Source organism: Macaca thibetana, chromosome 3 (assembly GCF_024542745.1).
Source record: "Macaca thibetana thibetana isolate TM-01 chromosome 3, ASM2454274v1, whole genome shotgun sequence".
Taxonomy (NCBI): domain Eukaryota; kingdom Metazoa; phylum Chordata; class Mammalia; order Primates; family Cercopithecidae; genus Macaca; species Macaca thibetana.
Window position 1 is genome coordinate 31,596,667 of NC_065580.1, and position 21,941 is coordinate 31,618,607.

Consider the following 21,941-nt stretch of genomic DNA (forward strand, 5'->3'; position numbering starts at 1 on the left):
GCTAACTTGAGATCCAGTATAACTTTATGTGATAAAGGCAGATAGCAGACTAATATAAAGTCTTTCTGGAATAGAATGTTTGTTTTGAATGCAGTATATTGTCTTTGTGTGATTAAGCTGGCAATATGTCTGATGGTATTTTTTTTCTTTAAAGAATTAATGTAAATTAAAAAAATTCAGTATTGGGTTACCTTATTATTTCTTGTTTAGGGATTTAACTCTTTGTTGACTTACAAAATATAGAACTTACTTTGTCAGTCTGATACCATAGATGCATTGTGGATTCTGTGCATTTTTCAACATAACCGTTTTGGGATCGGTATGAAATGCAATCTCCAAATAAGTATGGCTTTAATTGTAATGAAGCTGGCTTAAAGTATATTATAGAGCATTGATTAAATAAAAATTTTATATTTACCTGGAAATTTTTCCTACTACTATTTGATCTTTCTATTCTCTCATTGAGATATAAATTAAAAAGCAGTCTGTAGAGATTCATTCCAAATCTAAACTTTAAATTAAAATACTAGTAGAAAATTAGTTTGTCTTTAGGTAGTTATTTATTTTTTAGTTGTAGAGTTAACTTATAGAGTGAAATGGATAAATGGATTTGCTAGATTATTGTGCACTTGTCTTGGCAATACTCATTCTAGAAATACTTCTGTGAAAGTATTTTTCTTATAGACACGACTTTATTCATCTTAAAAAGCAGATGAATAGATTAGAAGAGCTATAATGAATCACTTCCTGATTGGTATAGATACCAGATTTGGTACTAAATTTGTAGCTAGATTTTAGAGTAGTAATACGTGGAACCCTAACCAGTGTTAGACAACTCTGTTACGATAGGATAGTTGATTGCCTATAGAGGGTGTAATTATTGTACAAGGAAATAAAATTACCTACGGTTTTTAAATAAATCTGTATAGTTTTTAATCATTTGTTTTAGTAAAGTTGTGTCATGTTAAGAAGACGTGTAATAGGACTGAGTTTAGCAAATACTTCTACACATCATCCCATTTATGTTTATGTATTTTATTGCAAATCTTTCATTTTCATAAGATGCTCAAATAGATTAGATTAGACTATTATGGATTAAGCTAATAGGAGTGCTGTTATGTTTTCTAAAAAATACCATTTTTGGTTATGTAGTAACATTTTTATGCTGTTTTATCAATCTTGAGTTATGAGAATTTGAGTTGCCTTTGCTAGTCTAAAACGTTCAGACTAAATATGAAATATTATTTAGGACACTTAAGTGCTTATATATTTTATATTAAGTGCATTTGAAGCAAAAGTAGTCCTTCAGATTATATATGTTCCTTAACATTTTTGTGTATCATGATGAGAGTTTAAATTAAAGGAAATTTTAGTTTAATACTAGTTTTTGTCTTTGTAGAATATTGAAAAGTAGATAATGCTCTTATAAAAATAAACTGGTAATATAATAGATTCTGAGAGGTTCATATATCTTAAAATATTAGAGGGCTAGAGCAGGCTAATTACTTCAGATTAAAATGTTGTTTTTTCCTTAACAGACCTTCCTGATGTAAATGATAAACAAAGCCAAGCCATAAATGATCTCCTAGAAGCCATATATCCAAGTGTGGACAAACGAGAATATATTATTAAGCTAGAACCCATAGAAACTAATCAAAATGCAGTGTTTCAATATATTTCGAGGACTGATAATCCTATTGAAGTCACAGAGTCAAGCAGTACTCCTGAACAAACCGAAGTTCAAATACAGGAAGCTAGCACTGAACAGTCAAAAACAGTACCGGTTACAGATACAGAGGTGGAAACTGTAGAGCCCCCTCCTGTTGAGATTGTTACAGATGAAGTTGCACCTACATGTGATGAACAACCTCAGGAGTCGCAGGCTGACTTGGAAACTTCTGACAATTCTGATTTTGGTCACCAGTTGATATGTTGTCTTTGTAGAAAAGAATTCAATTCTAGACGAGGTGTTCGCCGTCACATTCGAAAAGTACACAAGAAAAAGATGGAAGAACTAAAAAAGTACATTGAAACACGAAAGAATCCAAACCAGTCCTCTAAAGGACGCAGTAAGAATGTTCTAGTTCCATTAAGTAGGAGTTGTCCAGTATGTTGTAAATCATTTGCTACAAAAGCGAATGTAAGGAGGCATTTTGATGAAGTTCATAGAGGACTAAGGAGGGATTCAATTACTCCTGATATAGCAACAAAGCCTGGGCAACCTTTGTTCCTGGATTCTATTTCTCCTAAAAAATCTTTTAAGACTCGAAAACAAAAGTCGTCTTCAAAGGCTGAATACAATTTAACTGCATGCAAATGCCTCCTTTGCAAGAGGAAATATAGTTCACAAATAATGCTTAAAAGACATATGCAAATTGTCCACAAGATAACTCTTTCTGGAACAAACTCTAAAAGAGAGAAAGGCCCTAATAATACTGCCAACAGTTCAGAAATAAAAGTTAAAGTTGAACCAGCAGATTCTGTAGAATCTTCACCCCCTTCCATTACCCATTCTCCACAGAATGAATTAAAGGGAACAAATCATTCAAATGAAAAAAAGAACACACCGGCAGCACAGAAAAATAAAGTTAAACAAGACTCTGAAAGCCCTAAATCAACTAGTCCGTCGGCTGCAGGTGGCCAGCAAAAAACCAGGAAACCAAAACTTTCAGCTGGCTTTGACTTTAAGCAACTTTACTGTAAACTTTGTAAACGTCAGTTTACTTCCAAACAGAACTTGACTAAACACATCGAGTTGCACACAGATGGAAATAACATTTATGTTAAATTCTACAAGTGTCCTCTTTGCACTTATGAAACTCGTCGGAAGCGCGATGTGATACGACATATAACTGTGGTTCATAAAAAGTCATCTCGTTATCTTGGGAAAATAACAGCCAGTTTAGAGATCAGAGCTATAAAAAAGCCTATTGATTTTGTTCTAAATAAAGTGGCAAAAAGAGGCCCTTCGAGGGACGAAGCAAAACATAGTGATTCAAAACATGATGGCACTTCTAACTCTCCTAGTAAAAAGTATGAAGTAGCTGACGTCGGTATTGAAGTAAAAGTCACAAAAAACTTTTCTCTTCACAGATGCAATAAATGTGGAAAGGCATTTGCCAAAAAGACTTATCTTGAACATCATAAGAAAACTCATAAGGCAAATGCTTCCAATTCACCTGAAGGAAACAAAACCAAAGGCCGAAGTACAAGATCTAAGGCTCTTGTCTGGTGAGGAACAGTTACAGAGTTTTGCTTTTTTCCCCCCATCGAACTAAAAAAAAAAATCATTTGACCATAATTTATAGCTGGTTCCATTTTAACACGTTTGCTTCCATATATCTCATGGCAGTGGGAACTGCAAGAGTAATGTGCATATTGCATTTACCTCTTCAGTGACCTTTATTCCAGTGGCTTGGGAACAAAAGTTAACTTCAGAACTTATCTTCCACAGGACAATGCAATTAGTTATAGGTAGATGGCACAGGGTCAGTGCTTTCCTTTTAATGTTGTAAAATATATACATTTATATTGGCTTATGTTTACAATAGAAGTCTTCTGTTTAACTAACTTTGCACAGGTTTAATTTGATTCAGTGACTTAGTCTACTAATTAATGAATTGTAGGAAAGTTAAATATATTAGAATGAACTTGTGAAGGCGATAATTATAGGAAAAAATATTTTGAGGCACTGTAATTATTGTAAAAATTAATCTGTGACGGCTAAATAAAGTGCTGCACTCAGAAAAAAAATCCCCAAATTGAATTAAAAATGATTAGCATTTATCATTTACTTTTAACATAGTGCTTCCAGGCAAAGGGGGAAAGTTGGTAAATAGAAGTTTGGATTTTTTTTCCTTCTCCTTGGGAGTGTGTGTTAGTTACTGTTTTTTAGTTTTGATCTATGGAAACAATGCTTATTTAGGTTTCAGATGCTCTTATTTTTCCCTCTCTTTTTAATAAACTTTTTGGTGATAATTTTAACATAGTTAATATTGTTAACTAGGGTTTTTTTGTGGTTGTGCATTGTAAGAAAAGTAAAATTGAAATTCATATTTGGAAGAAAGAAAAATACTGCTTTTTTTTTTTTTTTTTTTTTTGAGATGGAGTATTCCTCTTGTTGCCCAGGCTGGAGTGCAGTGGTGCGATCTCGGCTCACTGCCTCCTCCGCCTCCTGGGTTCAAGCAATTCTCCTGCCTCAGCCTCCCAAGTAGCTGGGATTACAGGCATGAGCCACCAGGCCTGGCTAATTTTGTATTTTTAGTGGAGATGGGGTTTCATCGTGTTGGTCAGGCTGATCTCAAACTCCTGACCTCAGGTGATCTGCCCACCTCAGCCTCCCAAAGTGCTGGGGTTACAGGCATGAGCCACCCCACCCTGCCAAAAAATACTACTTTAAAGAAGTTTTGGAACAAACGGAGATTTTTAAAAAATGCAATATAAAATGAGTAGACTCGCTATACTTGTTTTCGCAAGTCTATATATATTTTAAAAGTTCACCTTCTGTACCTGTGTCCCTTGTATTAAGGCATTTAATGTATTTAATGAGTATTAAATTAGTTTCAGATTCAGGTTCTAAAGCAAAATACTAGTTTGAGTGCTGTGTAGGTCAAATGTTGTGGTTTGATTATCACACATTTTTTTATCTGTGTGGAAAACTTGAGGTGAAACCATCTTTTAGAAGTAATTTACTGTTGCGTAATTTTAAAAACAAGGTTTTATTAGTAAACTCAAAAGTGTTCATTTATTCCCATTTCTCCTCAGATAACTTCAAGTGATGTACGAAAAGGTTTGGAGTTCATTTTTGTGGAAAGACTTTAAATTGGTGTTAGAACCACTAAACATCTTCAAATGGTACTAAGAGGAAAAAACAGAGAAACATTTTTCTAAATATTCAACTATAACTGCTGTTTTCTGACTAAAATATAACCATCTAACCACTTGTTTCTAAGGCACTGCCTATTCCAGCACTTTCAAGTAGCTGTGACATTACATGTTGTCATCACAGTCCATCAGCTAACCGCCCTTGACCTTGTGCATTTGGTCTACAGTTTCTACAAAAATGTTACAAATTTTGTTCTCTAAACAATTTGTTGATTAAGTGATCAACAACCTGAAGAAAATATCAATTTTCAATTGACAAAGACTTTATATCTTAGTGATTTTAGTTTTATTTCACTTTATTTGGCAACATTTTCATCTGAATTGTATAGATATATGATTTTCTAGTGAGTATATGTTAGGAACAAAAGACAAAATAGTATCAGCACATTATAAATATTTAGCTTACTAAATATTTGTAATTATTTTTACATCCATTTATTTCTAGCTTGTTCTCCAGCACTTAAGTGTTTGAAAGTTTCATCCTAAAATATATACTACAGGAAAGTTCCAGTTCATTTTCATGCATGGATTATTATTACATTTTTCACTTGTAAATGTAGGTTTTTATGAAAATTAAACATTCCCCTATTTTTCTTTAAATTTTATACAAAGCACTTTAATGATAGATGCAACCTTATTTTTCAGTTCCTATTTTTTTAAAGACCACACATTTACTAATGTTAATATAAAGGTAATAAATAGCTTACTGATATTTTATGGATGCAGACAATCCATGCACAACCACTTCTTATGATACTAGTTTATTTCCTTAAATATTGCTACAAAAGGAAGATGCGGGTGTAAGCCCTGATTTTTTTTTCTCCCAAGAAAAATCTTAAAGGACCACTTTAGATAATATTTGATTCCTACTGTAAAATTTAGAAAATGATTAATTCTTGTCCATTTTTGTAATCAAGATTTTAGGAAAAACAAATACATCTATCTTTATGAAATTTTGGGCAGGTTTTTGTGTATCAATATTTTGTACTTTTTAGGGAATATTTTATTTTTTAGTTATTTGTGTCAAATTATAATTATAAAAGGTACAGCAGAAAATATACCATGTTTTTATATAGGTTCACACCTGTACTTAGGAGGGACCCTGTCCATCTATATACTTTTTGTATAAAATTTTAAAATGTTAAAGATCCACAAGATCTTAATAAAATGATTCTATAGCTAGAAAAACATTTACCTTCCCAGTGCTTTGCACTAAAATATACTGTGAAAGGAAACTAGAAAGACTGTAACTATTGCTGGAAATGTTCTATATTGAATGTACATGCTCTTGTTGGAAAAATGTACTATATGTGATGGAAATAAACCAGACTCGAAGTTATTTCAGCTAAATGTGCTTCAGCAAAGGTGCATTGGTTGAAACTTAAATGTTTTATTATCAAATTTAAACTTATTCAGTGACTATGAGCAGCTACACTTGAATTATATTCTGATAGTTTTATTTCTAAGAAATAGAGTAATAATTTCTCTTTAATTTAAAAACGGATTTACTTTCCAACATATTGAAAATTTGTACTTATAGATCTAACTTTAATAACTAATAGTATAATATATTTAGGGAACTAAATGTGTAGGTGGGTATTTCATTTATAAGCCATCTTCATTAGTTGCACATTATTAAACCTATATGTTTGACTTTTGCAAGGTGTTATCTTTTATGCATTCCTACACACAAGACATATTCCAAAGATATTTTCCAGATAAATGCGGATAACCCCTGAAAAGATATGAGGATTCCTAAAAAGCTTGGGGTTGCTCTTTGCAGCATCCTCTCATTTGTATGCCAGCCTTTTCCTCTCTGCTTGCTTGTTAAATACTATAGAGAAGAAAGAAAAATTGATGTTGGAGGTGGGGAGCCCATTGCTAGAATTCCCTTACTCTACCCACCCATTTCTACAGGACCATTCACAGTATGTCGCCTCTGTAGTAATTCTGGGGCCACAGAATAGGAATCTACAGGAGGAAATAAATGAGAGTTCTAGGGCTGTCAAAAGATTTCATCTGGGTCATGTAGGAAAAATAGCACTGTGTCAGTACTTGCCTAAATTAGAGAGATTGGAAACATCATAATAGCTGGATTAATTGATAATGGCATATGTAAGAGAAGCTGAACTAGGACCAGTTTAGAAAGGTAGAACAAACAAGTGGCCAGGAAGTATTGTTCTTTGTATTCCTTTCTGGTCTTCATCCTTCCTGATTTGACTTGAGCTCTGTCGTTTCAGGGGCTCAGGCTTAAGGCTTTTGAGAAGACGCCTAAGAAGTTTGTGCGGGAAGCTTTTCTGCATGTAGGCTACGTAAACACATATTTAGGTGACTTTTTATTGTTATAGTGAGGATTAAAGCACACAAAGAGCCATCATAAACTGCTTATTTTATATAAGACCTATCTGGCTATAAATTATATCTACCTTTGCTGCTATTTGATCAGTTAAGAGTTTTCCTATAGAATTCAACTTACCATCCTTCCTAAAGATGCCTTCCATTCCTAAGTGTGGTGGAAGAGGAGAAACAACAGGTGTAGGTTGCACTTCAACTTCATAAGTTTGAATAGTACAAATGAGAGCTGAAGTATAGCTGACATTGGGCAGATGTTCACTAGACATACCTTGAATACACAACAACCATTTTTTTTTGTTTGTTTATGTCTCCATTCCCTCCCCCTCCCCTTTACTCTTTAAGAAGAAAATCTTTGAAGAATGTATGCATTACCCATTCTTAGGTTTTAGTTTTTTGCCTAGTTTTGTATATATGAATTAAGTTTTTGGTTGACACAGGTTGCTTTAGTTGTTGAAATGTACCTTCACATTTTTTAGGAACATATTATATTACTTTATGGTCAATAAATAGTCTGTTGTACTTAGTTTGCATTAAAGAGCCTATGGATGCAGTAGTGGGGAGTTAATGATTTTGCTATGGCATGAGGCTGTGGGTATAGAAAGAGGAGTTTCCCTATAGGTGTTATGGCAGATACATGTGGAGATAGGTACAAGTGGCTATCATTTCCTGTTGTGAAGTTGCAAAAGATCTCTTCAAACAGCGTGACTTCTGAAAATGAGATAGAGATGCTTCAAAAATTTTGGAAATTATGTTTCCAGGTTTCCTGCAGTGACCCATTGAAGTATTCTAGATCCCTAGTTTGGAGTTGGAGAAGTTATTTTTCTAATGGAATCCATAGATTATCAGGATTATGATTTAGCCATGGCTTTCAGTTGATCTGAAGCCAAGCTCTAAGATATATGCGGCAGTATATTGGCTGTGCTGTTAGACAAAATCCTTCTGCACTCTGTGCTATCCTTTCGTCTCTTTGACTTTAAGAGCTAAAGGGATCCTTGATAAAATTGAAAAGGAATAAGGATCAGCAATTTCAGGAATAGCTGTTCTGTGGTTTTTTAAGGCGTTAAACACATGGTAGAATGCAGATTAAAAACATGTCTCACTTAAAACCTACAATTATTTTGGCTTTTCTAACTAACTTTCCGGATTCATTTCTCTCCTCCTAATTTGTTTCTATACCCTATTCCTCTGAGCTTCCAGCTCCTACCTTGCCTTTATTTCTTCTAGTTTAGTGGAAATCATTAGTACCAAGATAGCTAAAGTGTCTTTTGGAAGGGTAAGAGTGTGGAAAATGCAGCTCATTTCCTCCTGAATCGTTATTGCTCCATACCAAATTTGGGAGGCTTATTATTTTCAAGCCTCTTCCTCTACATATTTGCACCACTACAACACCACAAACAAAAAGGGACCTAGCATACCATAGGTGCATCTGCTTGAGAAAATGCCCGAAGTTGGAGGTTTTGATGTTTGTGTCCACTCAGCAGAATTAATTTACTTGATTGTCCATTTTTGATGTCAGGGACTGTCTTGATAATTTTGTATGGTGCCTAGCACATTTTCATCTATACCAAGACACTTTAAATAAATATTTGATAATGGCATTAAGGCAAGGAAGCCTTTTCCATCCTAAATTTTACTATCATGTATTTTGAGACTTCGAGTCTTAAAATTTTATCGTCTCAATATTGATGAATTTCACTTATTTTTAGGAAATTTTACCAGTGTTAAGTGTTTATAAAAAAGAAAGATAATTCTTAGTAATAGCTAATAATAATGAATATTTATGGTGTGCTTGTTATATGCCAAGCACTCTGCTAAATCTACACACGTAATGTCCCTAATCCTACCAACAACTCTATGAAGTAAAACCTATTCTTTCATTATCCCTATTTTACGGAACAGAAAATAGAAACTTAGAAAAGTTCAGTGATTTACTTAGGTTCACATAGCTGGTAAGAAACTTACACTAGATCTGACAAAACCTGTGCCCTTAGTGCAACCTTACATTTGCACATTTTAGTATTTGCAAAGCACATTTACTACATTATCATTTTGTCAGCTTAATGTAATGATCTGGAATTTTAGTTGGTGAAATTTTTGGATCCATAAATTATTTCCTATGTGAGACCTTGTGCAAGTTCACTTAAACCTTCCATGCCTTAGTTACCTATAAGGGGGATTATAGTTACCTATAATGGGGCTATTATTTCTTATTTTATAGGTTTTTCTGAGGATAAAATGAAAAATACCTATAATGCACTTAGAATAGTTTCTGGCATATCACAATAAATGTTATATAATATTGCTGTAAGTGACTTGCACAACATGAAAGTATGGATTTTTTTACCTATTTAATTGTGCATATAAATTTATGCATTAGATGAGAGAATTTTATTGCTACACATTCAGTTTTATCTGCTGGTTTTGTATTTAATTGGGACAGTGAAGGCAACCAACTATATTATTTGCTGCTAATTCTCTTCTAGTCAGATACTAGTAGTTTATCATTCTCATACATTTTTCATTTACTTTGAAAAAGACATTAGGGAGTTTTAAGCACATTGATTTTAAGTTAGGCTTTGTTTTTATGGTTTCTCCCCAGAATAATACATATGTCTCAACATTTGCATTAGTTATTTGTCTCATCACACAACTGTTTTACTTTTGGTCATGTGTAAGATACTGACATGAAGCAAATATTAATTGGATAACATGCTAAAATATTTTGATGAAACAAAACTTGTAGCAATGTAGTACTGCTTGAAAGGAAGCATTCAATTATGGAAATAAAAGGTTCTTCAGGAGAGCACGATTTGGGCTGAATCAGAAATTTCTTTGGTGAATGTGTCATGAAAAGATAAAAAGAGAATAGCAATTATTAAAAGTCCTGTCGATGGTTGTCATTTGTGGCAGTACTCCACATTTTAGCTAAGGCCCTAGTACTGTTACATTATCTGCTGAGAGAGTTTACTCTCACACCTGTTTTTGATCTGGCTTTTTAAATGATAAGGTGATGATTTTAGAAATGTCAGTGTTCAGGGACTAGTATAATTTGCATCTCCAGAGAACCTTTGAGTCCCTAGATTTGGATGACTCTTCACATCTTGAACTTCAGATCAAATGCTGGTATTCTTATACCTGTGCAGCTTCTTTATGTTTCTGATACTCAAGTGCTTGTGTCAGGTAGCGAGAACATATTCCTGGGATGCAAAACATTGTAATGTTTAAACAGTAGAATGTTGTGATTGAAAAAATAGCCAAAATAAACAAAACAACCTGTCTTTGGATGCTTGAGCATCCTATCTGGCTGTCCTGCTCTGTATAATCTGGCAACATTTTCAATACAAGAGTATGTAATGATGTTGTGTTCAGATGAGAAATTATTATACCGAAATGAACCTTAGGTGCATTTAGCTTTCATTACAAGTTAGGTTTTGAAAATTGGATTTTAATCCCATCTGTTTGTGGGACTGTCCTGAAAATAAATTAGCTCTGAGAAATAGAACTGTGGCTTTTAGTCAGACTTTCCCAGCTGTGCAAAAGTGTTTTTAAAAACAGTTGAAACTCTTCTTACTTTGGTGTACCTGAACCCTAAAGTACCTGCTAGTTGTGACTAGTAGCTTTTATTTTAGATGGACAGAAAAAGCAAAGAATACTTTTCTTCTAAGAAAAAAAATAGTGAAGCATTAGGAACATAGTGTGCACAAATGATTGAATTACCTGAACCACCCAGGACTTTTAGGGAAATAATTTTTATGTAGTTTCCTTCAGTTTTGACATAGAAGTTGTTAGGGAGGAAGATGTTAGGGTAGTTTTATATAAACTTCTGTAGGAGAGTAGCCATGTTATTTGCATGCCTCTTGCTTATTAGATATATATCAAATTCCTTGTGATGCAGTGCACTGGGCATTTGTAGATGTTTGAGAATTTTTTAGCCTCATTCTCCTTTCTTTGTGTAGGTAGGCTTTGAGAGGATGATAGGGTAATGAGGCCCACAGAGATAAACAAGAACACATTTAGTGAAACTTAACAAATAATTTTCCGGACTTAGAAGTTATACTTTCCACAAAACGTCTTCCCAATTTTCCGATTTTTCCTTTCTTTACCTGGCCATCTTGACTAATCAGCTATTGTTTATTGTGGTTCTAAGAGAAGAACTTCACTTATTTCCCATAAAATTCGGCCACAAACAGATTTACACATACATATGGGCAAGAAATTTTTAAAGGAGTTTTTGGTTTTGTTTTGGTTTTGTTTATTTAACTGCCCTGGATATCTTTTTAATTTCAAAGTGCACAATTGTAATGGTAGGAGGTGTTAATTTTTAAGGTTCAGGATAGAGGCCCTTCTCTCTAGAACAGTTAACTAGGGGTAAGTAACACTGTTCAAACCACAAATGCTGCAAGATGGAAGTCAGACCTACAATACTTGGATTGCCAGCCACCATCCAGCTTGCCATGTCATCTAATTGGAGGTGTGTGAGTGCATATGTACCCATATATACAAATGTTATGTTATGCTCTTTTTTTGAGTTGCAAGCACAGAATTTTACTTGGTAGCTTCTAAGGGGAGTTTTATTAGAAGACTTTATTTGGGATAATATGGGAGATGTGAGTGACCAGGCCTTATAGGAATCCAAGGGTAATTGTACAACTTGGCTTCACCATTCAGATTTCAACTAGGTAGGTGTTACAGAAATTAGAAAAAAAGAAATCAATGCAACTCTAGTGTCTGGATGTTGCCCTCGAGCAGCAGAAGTATTGCTTCTCTGCTGCTATTAGTCCTTTTCAGACTGCTTTATTTTTTTTTTAAATGAATTACCTCACCCTGTGTCTTCTCGATATGGTCGTAACTGCCTCGTTCTGCCCTCTGCTCTATGTCTTTCAGCTACTTTCCCCTTCTGTACAGCTTGAGTTCAGTCTCCTATAAGAGGAAATCTAATTAGTCCAGTTAGAGACATTGCTTGTTGGGCAAATCTCTCATGTCGGGCCCCTTCATAGGTTGCTGGTCAATCTGTAGATTGGCTGCTCTTGGGACAGTTGCTCTCTCTTGGTCCTGTCACTTGTGATCATGGTGGCAGAGTCAGTGGCATAAAACATGGCCCTGGGCCCCATAGTAGGAATCTTTTGGTGGGAATCTTTTAAAAGACGATAGTCCTAAAATGTGATGAGCTTTCCAGTATACATGTTTTTCTTTCTTTTGAAAGGTGACAGAATGAAAGGCAAGTTGTGATCTTGACTGTTATGTCCATGCAATATCAGCAGTCCTTTCCATACTGAGAAAACATCTTTTGATCAGTATCTGCCTTTCCTTTTCTAAACTGCCTGATGATTCTTTCTTTGGCTTTGTAGATTCATAGACAGCCTAAAGTTTTCACTCAGAAAGAGCTATCACATTTTTTGTAGCAGCATATTAGGCCACTGTGTCAGTTGCTGCTATTTTCCAGACATCCACAATTATGCTGCACAGTTTGAGTTGGTGATTTAGTGAATCCTCAAAGTATTGTTTCTGCTTTTCTATTTATGCTTGCCACATTTGGGCTTACTGTGCAATGGCTGCTTTATATCCTGTCATTCGTTCCTTCGATGACAGACACTATCCAGCATCCATCATATGCCTAGCATCATTCCATTCTTTTGGGGAAACAATCATACAATGGTTAAAGCACAGATTTTTTAAGAGTCAAGAAGACCTGAGTTCAAGTCCTGGCTTCTTTGCTTACTAGCTCTGTAGTGTGGGCAAGTTACCAAATCTTTCTAAGCTTCAATTTTCCTGTCTGTAAAATGATTATATTAGAAACTACCTTATAGGTATGTTTATTATGGGAGTTTATAAAAGCTTAAATGATGTATATAATGTACTTAGCACAATACCTGGCTCAGGGAAGAGCTCAGTAAATATTGCTGTTGTAGTGATCACTGAACTTGTATCAGTTTCTTTCTGAAATACTTTCTAACACTTAGCTTCTGGTTATCTTGCTTTGCCATTTGATGTTTGTTGCCTTCTTGTTGGCAATAATCCAACCGTTAAATGAAAAGTCAAATGTAACATCTGTGATAAAGCCAAGATACACAGAAGTTTATTAAGTTAGAGCACTTCGTTATTTTATGGGCCTTTATGCTGGAGTTTGATGCCATTTTTGGTGGCACCTTTTGCTAATTATTCAAGAATTTGCTGATCTTCTATGATATTATTTTGCTTCTTCATGATTAATGTCTTATTGAACAATATGTAGTTTTGAATAGCAAACTCAGGACACTTTTTTTTTTGTAAACATTAGGCTGTGGGTGCAGGAATGTATTTTGAGTTTACAAGCAAGAATTGTCTTCTTTGTATCACCAATGCCTCGTAGTGTACCTAGCACACAACAGTTGCTAAGAGAATGATGGAGGAAGAAAGAAGGAAAGCAGGAACAACACTTCAGTTATCTTCAGGCGTATCATTAGTCAATAGTCTGTCTTGGCTTTTACTTCCTTTCCCATCACATGATCTAATTTGTATAGCTTCTCTACATGTGAGATTCCTCATCATTTCTGGTTACTTATGGTTTCTGTTGCCTGCCTTCATTGTGTGAACCTTCTAGATTCTGTCATTGCTACTAAGTAATAGTGACAGGTTCAAACTCATGGTATGCTACATGGACTGTATTAGTATTAGCCCATATATAATTGCATGCTATATGGGTGTGCATTTAGTGATTTTTCTTGATAATTCTTAATATTTACTTTTGTTTAATTCATACTTAATCTAATTCCATGAAATGCAGCTCACCTTTCACTTCGTGTTCCACTTCCAGATCCAAACAAAGCATGCCTACAATACTTGATTGATGGTACTTTCTCTCATTTACATAATCTTAAGAAGTGGAGTTGATTGGTTATTTCATTTATCCTTGCCTGTTTCAAACTTTTCACACTGTTCTTAAGCCTTCAGCCCCATCTTTGCTTCCTTTATAAAAGTCAGATCTTGCTTATATCATGACAAAAAGTAGAGGACATTTGTTTATGCTCTCTTTTCACATCAGGACTATTTTTTATCTGCTGTCCCTTCTTTGGAGGAAGAGCTGTTCTTCTGTTCCAAGTACAGCACTTCCACCCTTGCCTGTCTGCTTCACTGGACTTTCTTCCAACAACTCCTCCTCTTTACCCCTCCCCAGCTTCTGTCTCCCTGTCCACTAGCTCCTCTTCCTCAACCTACAAACATGTTCAAATTCCTTTCAGTCAAAAAATAAACTTCTGTACTACCTTGAACCTAGTTACTGCCATCTAGTCTGTCAAACTTCCATGTTCTCTCATACTACCCTGTGTTAGTACTGATTCTGTCACACTGTAATTGTTTATTTCCTTCTTTTCCTTCTACATCAGACTGTAAGCTTCTGAGAAATCTGTCTCTTGATCATGGTTGATTCACGAAAGTCCACGCTAGTTCCTAGTGCATCATAGGCATTCAGTAAATATTTTTTTGAATGAATGAATGAACAGTGCTAGAGCCATGGCTATGCCATTCACTTTGTGAACCATCTGTAATTTTTTTCTACCCCTATATTTCAGTTGAAAGTTCACTTGAAGGTCACCACATAAATGTGAAATCTAGTGACTTCTCTCTTTACATCATGCTTGACCTCTGCAACCATTAGTGCTTACAAATTTACCTTTTCCACATATTCATGGTCACGTATAACTGGGTCACTTTGGGCCAGTTCCAGTATTGCATTCAAAAGAAGCAGACAAGCCCCAAACCTTTGGAAAGTAATGAACTTCTGTAATATTTTAGTGAAATCTTCTAATGAGATAGAAATACACAATTAAATAAAGCTCAGCAAACTTCAAATAAGTTCTCTTTACCCACCTTTCTTCCCAAATCCTTACACAGCTTGGCACCTTCAATCTCTCTTTTGTAACAGTTCACCCAAAACTTGTACACTTTTGGCCAAAAACCCCTTGTCCCTTGTCCCCTTTTTTCATATTCTATGTTTATTTTCTTCCAAGAACAGATTATTCTTTCCAGTTTAAATCACTTTAGCCTCTTTTGACTCCTTCCAACCAAGTTCTTTCCTAAACCAGTTATCTTACTCAGTATTTTAGAAGTCCAGGAGCATTGTCTTGATTTCATTTGGTTTGCCCTTACCAACTTTCTTTGCATAATTTTATTTAATCTCAATGCCTCACATCAGTGAGTTTTCCCTGACCTCCTGGGTGTCTCCCTTCTGTGTCTCTGTGGTGCCCCATTTACAACTCTCTTGAAATAATCTATTTCTATCTCTTCTCTAAGCTATACATTTCTTAAGGGTAGGGGTCCTGGCTTTTTTTTTTATACCCCTGTGTCTAGCATAGTACCTAGAACATGGTGGGTGTTGATAAATGTTTACTGGACTGATGTTTCTGTGAAATTTAATACTTTCTCTTTTGCCACTGACTTTTGTTTTGTTACTAGGTCTTCAAACATGGATTAAGGTTTCCTTAATGTCTTTTTTTCTTTTTATATACTCTTAGTGATTTCTCTATTCCCAACGTGTCACTTACCACTTCTATAAAGATGACTCCAGATCTGTTTTCTAGTCTGGCCATTCTCCTTAAGACCATTTTTTTTCAAAGCTGCATATCAGACATCTCCACATGAATGTGTCACCGGTATCTTAAATGCAACAAAAAACTCAGTAATCCAAACTTATCTTCCTTTTAAAATTTGTTCCTCCCTATGTGCTCCTTGTCTCAGTTATTCTAACTCCTACCCTTCCAGTTACCTATGCTAGTTGGAATCCTGGCAAATGCCTTAACTTCTTTCTTTTATACTCTCCCTAATCTGTGATCAATGCCTATCCATCCTGCCTCTGCATGTTTTTCACATTTGCTTCCCCTTCCCATCTGTACTGTTAGTAGTTTTGTTATCACTTACCTTCACTATTGCAGTAGTCTCTTAACTGACCTTCTCTAATCTGTCATCCATTGTGTTGTTAGAAATATCTTCCTAAAACACAGATCTGTTGTTACTGTATGTTCATCACTTGACTAATTTACTTATCTTTCAGGTCTCTGCCAAATGTCACTTCTAAATAAAGATAAAGTATGTCTGCCTTCCTTGTTTGTTTCATGTTCCTTTCCTACTGTCATCTAATACCATTTGTAATTATGTTTATATTTGTGCATTGATTTGTTTAATGTCTTTCTTCCCACTGGAGAGATTTATGTAAGGGACTAGGGAGAGTTATGTAGACCCTGAGGCCTAGCACAATGCTTGGGACATAGTAACACTTAAAACATATCTGTTGAATGAGTTAATGGATAATAGCAAAGTACAGGCAGTACAGGCAAACAGATACCAAGAAGCAAAGGCAGGGAAGTTACAGGGTCCTAGACTCTTACTACATTCTCACAGACCTTAATCTGTAGTTTAAAATAGTAGTGGGTTTCTCCCTTTTGCTTTTTGCATTTATTTCCCTAAAGATGAGAGTGAACAACTTAACTACTCCACACTGACACTTTAGTGAGGGCACTGTGGAACCTTTTTAACCAGAAGATGGAACCAGGCTTGACGATGATTCAATCAAAGCAGTTTTAGTGTCACACTTGTCTGATGGAGGCAATTTGTATTTCTGAGGAAATTCCAATCAAATAACAGATTACTAGATTTTTTTCCTGGTCTAAATATTATTTTTGGGCATTTCCACAAAAAGCTTTTTGGGAAAGGTAGCTCTTACACTGGGGCTTGGAATAATTGTATCTCTGTGCTTGGCCTTGGAATAATTCTGTCTCTGTTGGAATTGTGCACACGTTGAGGCCTGAGGCGTCATCTTATATAGGGCCTTCACTGTGTGGCTTTCATCTATTCAGCATCTTAGGAGAGAATCATGTTCAACACAGTTTTGCTTTAAGCTTTTTACTTGGTAACAGCAGTTTTGCCTTAAGTTCTAAAGCTTAATAACGAAACTGTGTTGAATGAGAACCTTTCCAAACGATACACTTTTCGACGTAAGCTGAGTTTGTTCATCCAAAGTCATCAAGAATAGGTTATGTTTAGAACACATGGAATGAATAAATATTAGTGAATTCATGAATATAGTTCATGGGCTAAACTTTATTGGATTTTAAATTTCTTTATATGTAATTCCATTCACCTGTTTATTCAGCCATCTACACTTGAGCAACTACTTTATGCCAAGGACTGTACTAAACATTTAGGATTTGAGGAAAAATACGACTTGATTACTCTCAAGAATTTTATAAGTCTAGGCTTTTTTCATGTCTGAGGCCAGAGTGATTTTTCCTTTCCTTTTTTTCACTCAGGATGAAGTACATAGTGGTGTAATCCTAGTTGACTGCAGCCTCCAACTCCTAGGCTCAGGTGATTCTCCTTCCTCAGCTTCCTGAGTAGCTGGAATACAAGCCTGTACCACCACACCTGGCTAATTTTTATTATTTATTTTTCATAGAGATGGGGTCTCTCTGTGTTGCTCAGGCTGGTCTCGAATCCTGGCCTCAAGCAATCCTCCTGACTTGGCCTCACAAAGCGATGGGATTACAGGCACACACCACCACACCTGGCCTTAGAGTGATTTTTAAAGTGCAAATTCATGCACTTTTTTCCAAGACCTCAGCTTGGAATGTCCTCTTGTATTACCCACCTCTCTTCTTTCAGGACTCATTTCTTAGGAACCCTCCCTGTCTCTCCAAGGCAGCTGAGTACCCTTCAATATACTCATCCCACCCTCTCCCTCTCCTGTTGTGGCAGTTAGTGCCGTGCTTTGTAACTACCTGTTTATTTGGGTCTCCCCAGCTAGACTGAAAAAGGCCCTTGAAGGCAGGGCTGTGTCTTTGTGTCCTGAGTGCTGAACACAGTACCAAGTACACAGTTTGTGAGCAATAGAATTTGTGGAGGGAATGCATTTTGGATGGAGGCTATTGGTTAAGTGACCTGCAAAACTGCTCCAGTATCATGCCAGGATCAGTCTTCTTTGCTCATTATTGATGAGAAGCAATACTAACTTATGTCTTTATTCCTAACTTAATTATACTCCCAAGTACACATTTGCATGCTTCATTACATACCTGTAGTGATATCAGTGACACTGATAAAGTATTTTTTCATATTTTAGTTCTCATGTTTTTGACTCTTTATTTTAACTTTGTTGTTGATTGAATTGAGTATTTGAGTTGCTGTTAGTATAAATAAAAGTTTCCCTCTTGGATGACTTACCATGTTAAAAAAAAATCACAAGTAATATTATGCGCTAGTGATACCTTGTGATTTCAGATTTATTTTGTTCCAGCAAAGAATCAGTTTGGGTCTCTTTGGAGAAGGGCATACATCTGAGTTGACATCAACTTTTCTGTAGGAGAGATTATTGAATCTCCTATAAAGGATTATATGTAAATATATAAATTAACATTTGTCTGTTTTACAAAGTAGAGTGCCTGAAACATGAATATATAAAATGTTATTTTCAGTGTACTAGAGTACAGGAGTTTGGTATTTAAAGGAGTTCTGTACTTTGGTAAAGCCACAATTCTTTTGATTACACTAGTGGTTGGTTATTTAATCAGGATATGAATTCAAATAGCCGACAAAATTTTGAAAAAATGCAGATGTCTGGCTGACTCCACATCTATCAGATTGCAATTTCTGGTGGTGGTGTCCAAGCTCCTATATATTTTGTACCAACTACACAGGTAATTTGATGGGATAGCCAGAACTACTCAACTATATAAACCAGAGAACCTCGAACCTTAACATATGATCATGTGGGACCTTCTTAAAATGCAGATTCTGAGTCAGGAGCTCTGGGTGTGACCTTTTTTCCAGTTCCAGCGAGCTCCATGTGATGTTCATGCTGATGGTGCATGATCCACACTTTGAACAATAAGGCTATAAATAATAACCATCTACATTTTAAAAGATTTCCTTTTTTTTTCATTTAAGTGTGGTGTATCTGTTCCTACTCTTGCTTATTCTATAAGACAAGTGTAATGGGCTTTAGATCCAGTCTAAAATAGTTTTGTTTTGGATATTGTCTTCCATTAAAGTTTCAGTATGCAGAGGATGAAACTTTGTCCTTGTTTTCCAATGACCATCAGATAAATGATAAACCTGAATCTAAAAGTAATTTCTCATTTCCTATCCTCCTGTCAGCTATGGTCCTTTGAGGTCAAATAAAAGTAGAAGAAGCAAGTCATCTGTTCAGAGACTCTGTTGCCTCTTAAAAATAAAACTCAACTCTGAAGATTACACGTGCTTAATTTTCGTTATGATATTGTTAGGACTAGGTGTGTTTATCGTTTTTAAGGCATTGACTGACAAGTTTGTTTTTGAATAAGCCCTATTTTAAAAATTAATTTATTTACTTAAAAATATTTTGCTTTCAGGTCCTCTTTGTTAGAATTTTAATTTGGTATGTTCCATACAGAGGTGGAAATAATGTTATAGCTTCTAAATAACTAAATTAACTTTGTTGCTAAGAATTAAAAATAACCCAAACCTTACTGGGTTGATCATAGGAAGCTGAAGGGATACTGGGGCATACGTGACAGATTTACTGATGTGCCTGTAGTTGATTTGGGGGCTGTGGGGTGGTGACAGCTAGATTTGTTTACATGCTACTGATGCGTAGATGGTGTCCTAGATATGCAGGCAAACAGGTATTTGCTAGGTTGAATTAACCCAAATTCCTTTTAGTCTCTTGAGTAATGCAGGCCTTTGTATTACATGTTAATTAAAGAGTTTATTACTTGTAAGACTAGTTGTGATTGAAATGAGGTATTTGCCTTTTAAAGGTTGAAGATTTCAACTTAGCACGCTTTATTGAGTAGAAGATGAAATAAATTATTTAAAAATATGATGGGGACAGATTAGTAATAATAAGCAAATTAAATTATACAATTTTTTTGGCAGAGCTTGTTCAGTATCAAAAGTTAAAGCATTCCATGAGTATTCTTCAGATTTCACTGTCTTACATAGACTTATTTCATTCAGTCAGTAAACAGATAAGCTCTTGCTTCATGTGAGGCACTGAGTAAGGTACAGACATAAGCAGTGCAGTTCCTCTTCAAGTATGATGGAGGAGGAATACATTTTAAGGACACAGACGTGGAATATTAAGGCACACTGAAGAGTTAGGAAAGACTTATAATTCCTAAATTCTTGAGTTTTGAAACAGATAGGCAGAAAAAGTTTCCATGTAGGTACAGAGACATGAAATCACATGTAGATTAAGGGAAGGAGTATGAGACAGGGAAATGGACAAATCAACAAGGCTTTTATGTACCAAGTAAATAGTTTGAACTGTATTTCAAGATTAGGAGTACTGTTGAAAGATTATAAACAGGGACGTATAATAGCACCAAGGGAACTGAATTGGAGTGGAGGTGGGGATGTAGGACTGTGTGAGGGAAATCAATTAGGAGACTATTTCAGAAGTCTACGTAAGAGTGATAGGATGTAAATTCAGGTTTTGGCAATGAGACTATAGAAAAGGATACAGGTGAAATAATTATTTCAGAAATGAAATTTTCCAGGCAGTGGAGACGAAGAAAGAATCTAGTATGATTCAGTTTCAGGCATTCTAGTTGAGCAGGTGGGTGGCACCATGCTTCAAGGCAAAGAATACAGGAGGAAGAAGAACACTTTTCCAGGGGGAAATGCTGAATTAAATTTTAGATATGTATGTTGAGTTTGAGGTGGTAGTGGGACATCTAATTGGAGATGCTTAATAGAAGTAGGATACACAGGTTAGAGGTCAAGATCGAAATTGCCCAGGGGCTAGAGATTTAGAAGTCATTAGTGTTCATGTAGTTGTTGAAGCCATAGACTTTGAAGGGATTGCCAGGAAGAATAAATAGAATCAACATATTATACTACTACATGGATTCTTTTCATTTATTATGTGATTTATGATAATACCTATCTATTTTAGTTTTTCATTTGGGAGCAGGTATTTGGGTAGCTCTGGTTCACTCTCTCTCTCTCTGTTACCCCCATCCCCATATAAAATATGTAATATAACGTGTATTTAATGTTACTCTGAGAAGTACTGAATAATTAAATTGTAATAGTATTAGGCAATATGAATTAATTTATGTGTTGTATTCAGAGAGGTTTTAAGATAAAATCTGTAAGACCTATTTTACAAGATTATTTCTTGAAAAAGGAAAAATCTTATTTTAAAAATAAAGCAATTTATTAGTGTTCTTGGACTAAATAAGATTTATTTGTTGAGTCCCATAGCTTTGATCTGTCCAGGAATTTTTATGATTTACTTCCCATGCCTCTGATCTAGGCAGGTACTATGTCTGTGTGCCTAATCTAGTCAAGGAAAACTAGGAGAAAGCCATCTGGCTGATCCTGATAGAATTTGACATAATCCATACGAGAAACTTAAGCAATTTAGTATCCATAGCCAGAGTCTAAGGGAATAAAGGTACTATTAAAGGTTGAACAGATGATTTAAATATATTAATTATACTTTGCAAATCTGCACTTTTTTGACTGGTGAATATTTAATGAAATGTAGATCCTACATCGTCATCCTGTGGCTCTCACTGGTTTTTCCCGTTTCCATCTCCTTTCTGGAGGAAGAGCATAACAATAAAACTGTTTCTGATCTTGCCATCTAGAAAACACTAGTATTAAAGTGGAAATTTTTGTCTCCTTAAAAGTGAAATGAAGCAGCCTATTTACCACCACGCATCCCCAGGCCAGTGGGTACTTACGAG

General features: G+C 35.2%; 2 protein-coding genes across 6 annotated transcripts in view; one reads left to right on the forward strand and one right to left on the reverse strand.

Moving 5' to 3' along the window:
• The window catches only part of ZNF800 (zinc finger protein 800), a 35,817-nt gene extending 15,853 nt beyond the window's left edge, over positions 1 to 19,964 (forward strand). The window contains exons 5-6 of one of the 2 annotated variants that reach the window (XM_050782567.1): positions 1,539 to 3,231; positions 4,765 to 19,964. In XM_050782567.1, coding sequence (XP_050638524.1) covers positions 1,539 to 3,231; position 4,765 — 1,694 coding nt within the window. In that variant the 3' untranslated portion in view covers positions 4,766 to 19,964. Of the gene's footprint in view, positions 1 to 1,538 lie in introns of both variants that reach the window. The other variant, XM_050782566.1, reaches the window with a different exon arrangement.
• The window catches only part of ARF5 (ADP ribosylation factor 5), a 540,324-nt gene that overhangs the window by 223,731 nt on the left and 294,652 nt on the right, over positions 1 to 21,941 (reverse strand). The window contains exon 1 of one of the 4 annotated variants that reach the window (XM_050782584.1): positions 3,263 to 3,266. The exons of the other annotated variants lie outside the window; for them this stretch is intronic. The gene's annotated coding sequence lies outside the window, so the exon portion shown is untranslated. Of the gene's footprint in view, positions 1 to 3,262; positions 3,267 to 21,941 lie in introns of those variants that run through there. 4 annotated transcript variants of the gene reach the window in all.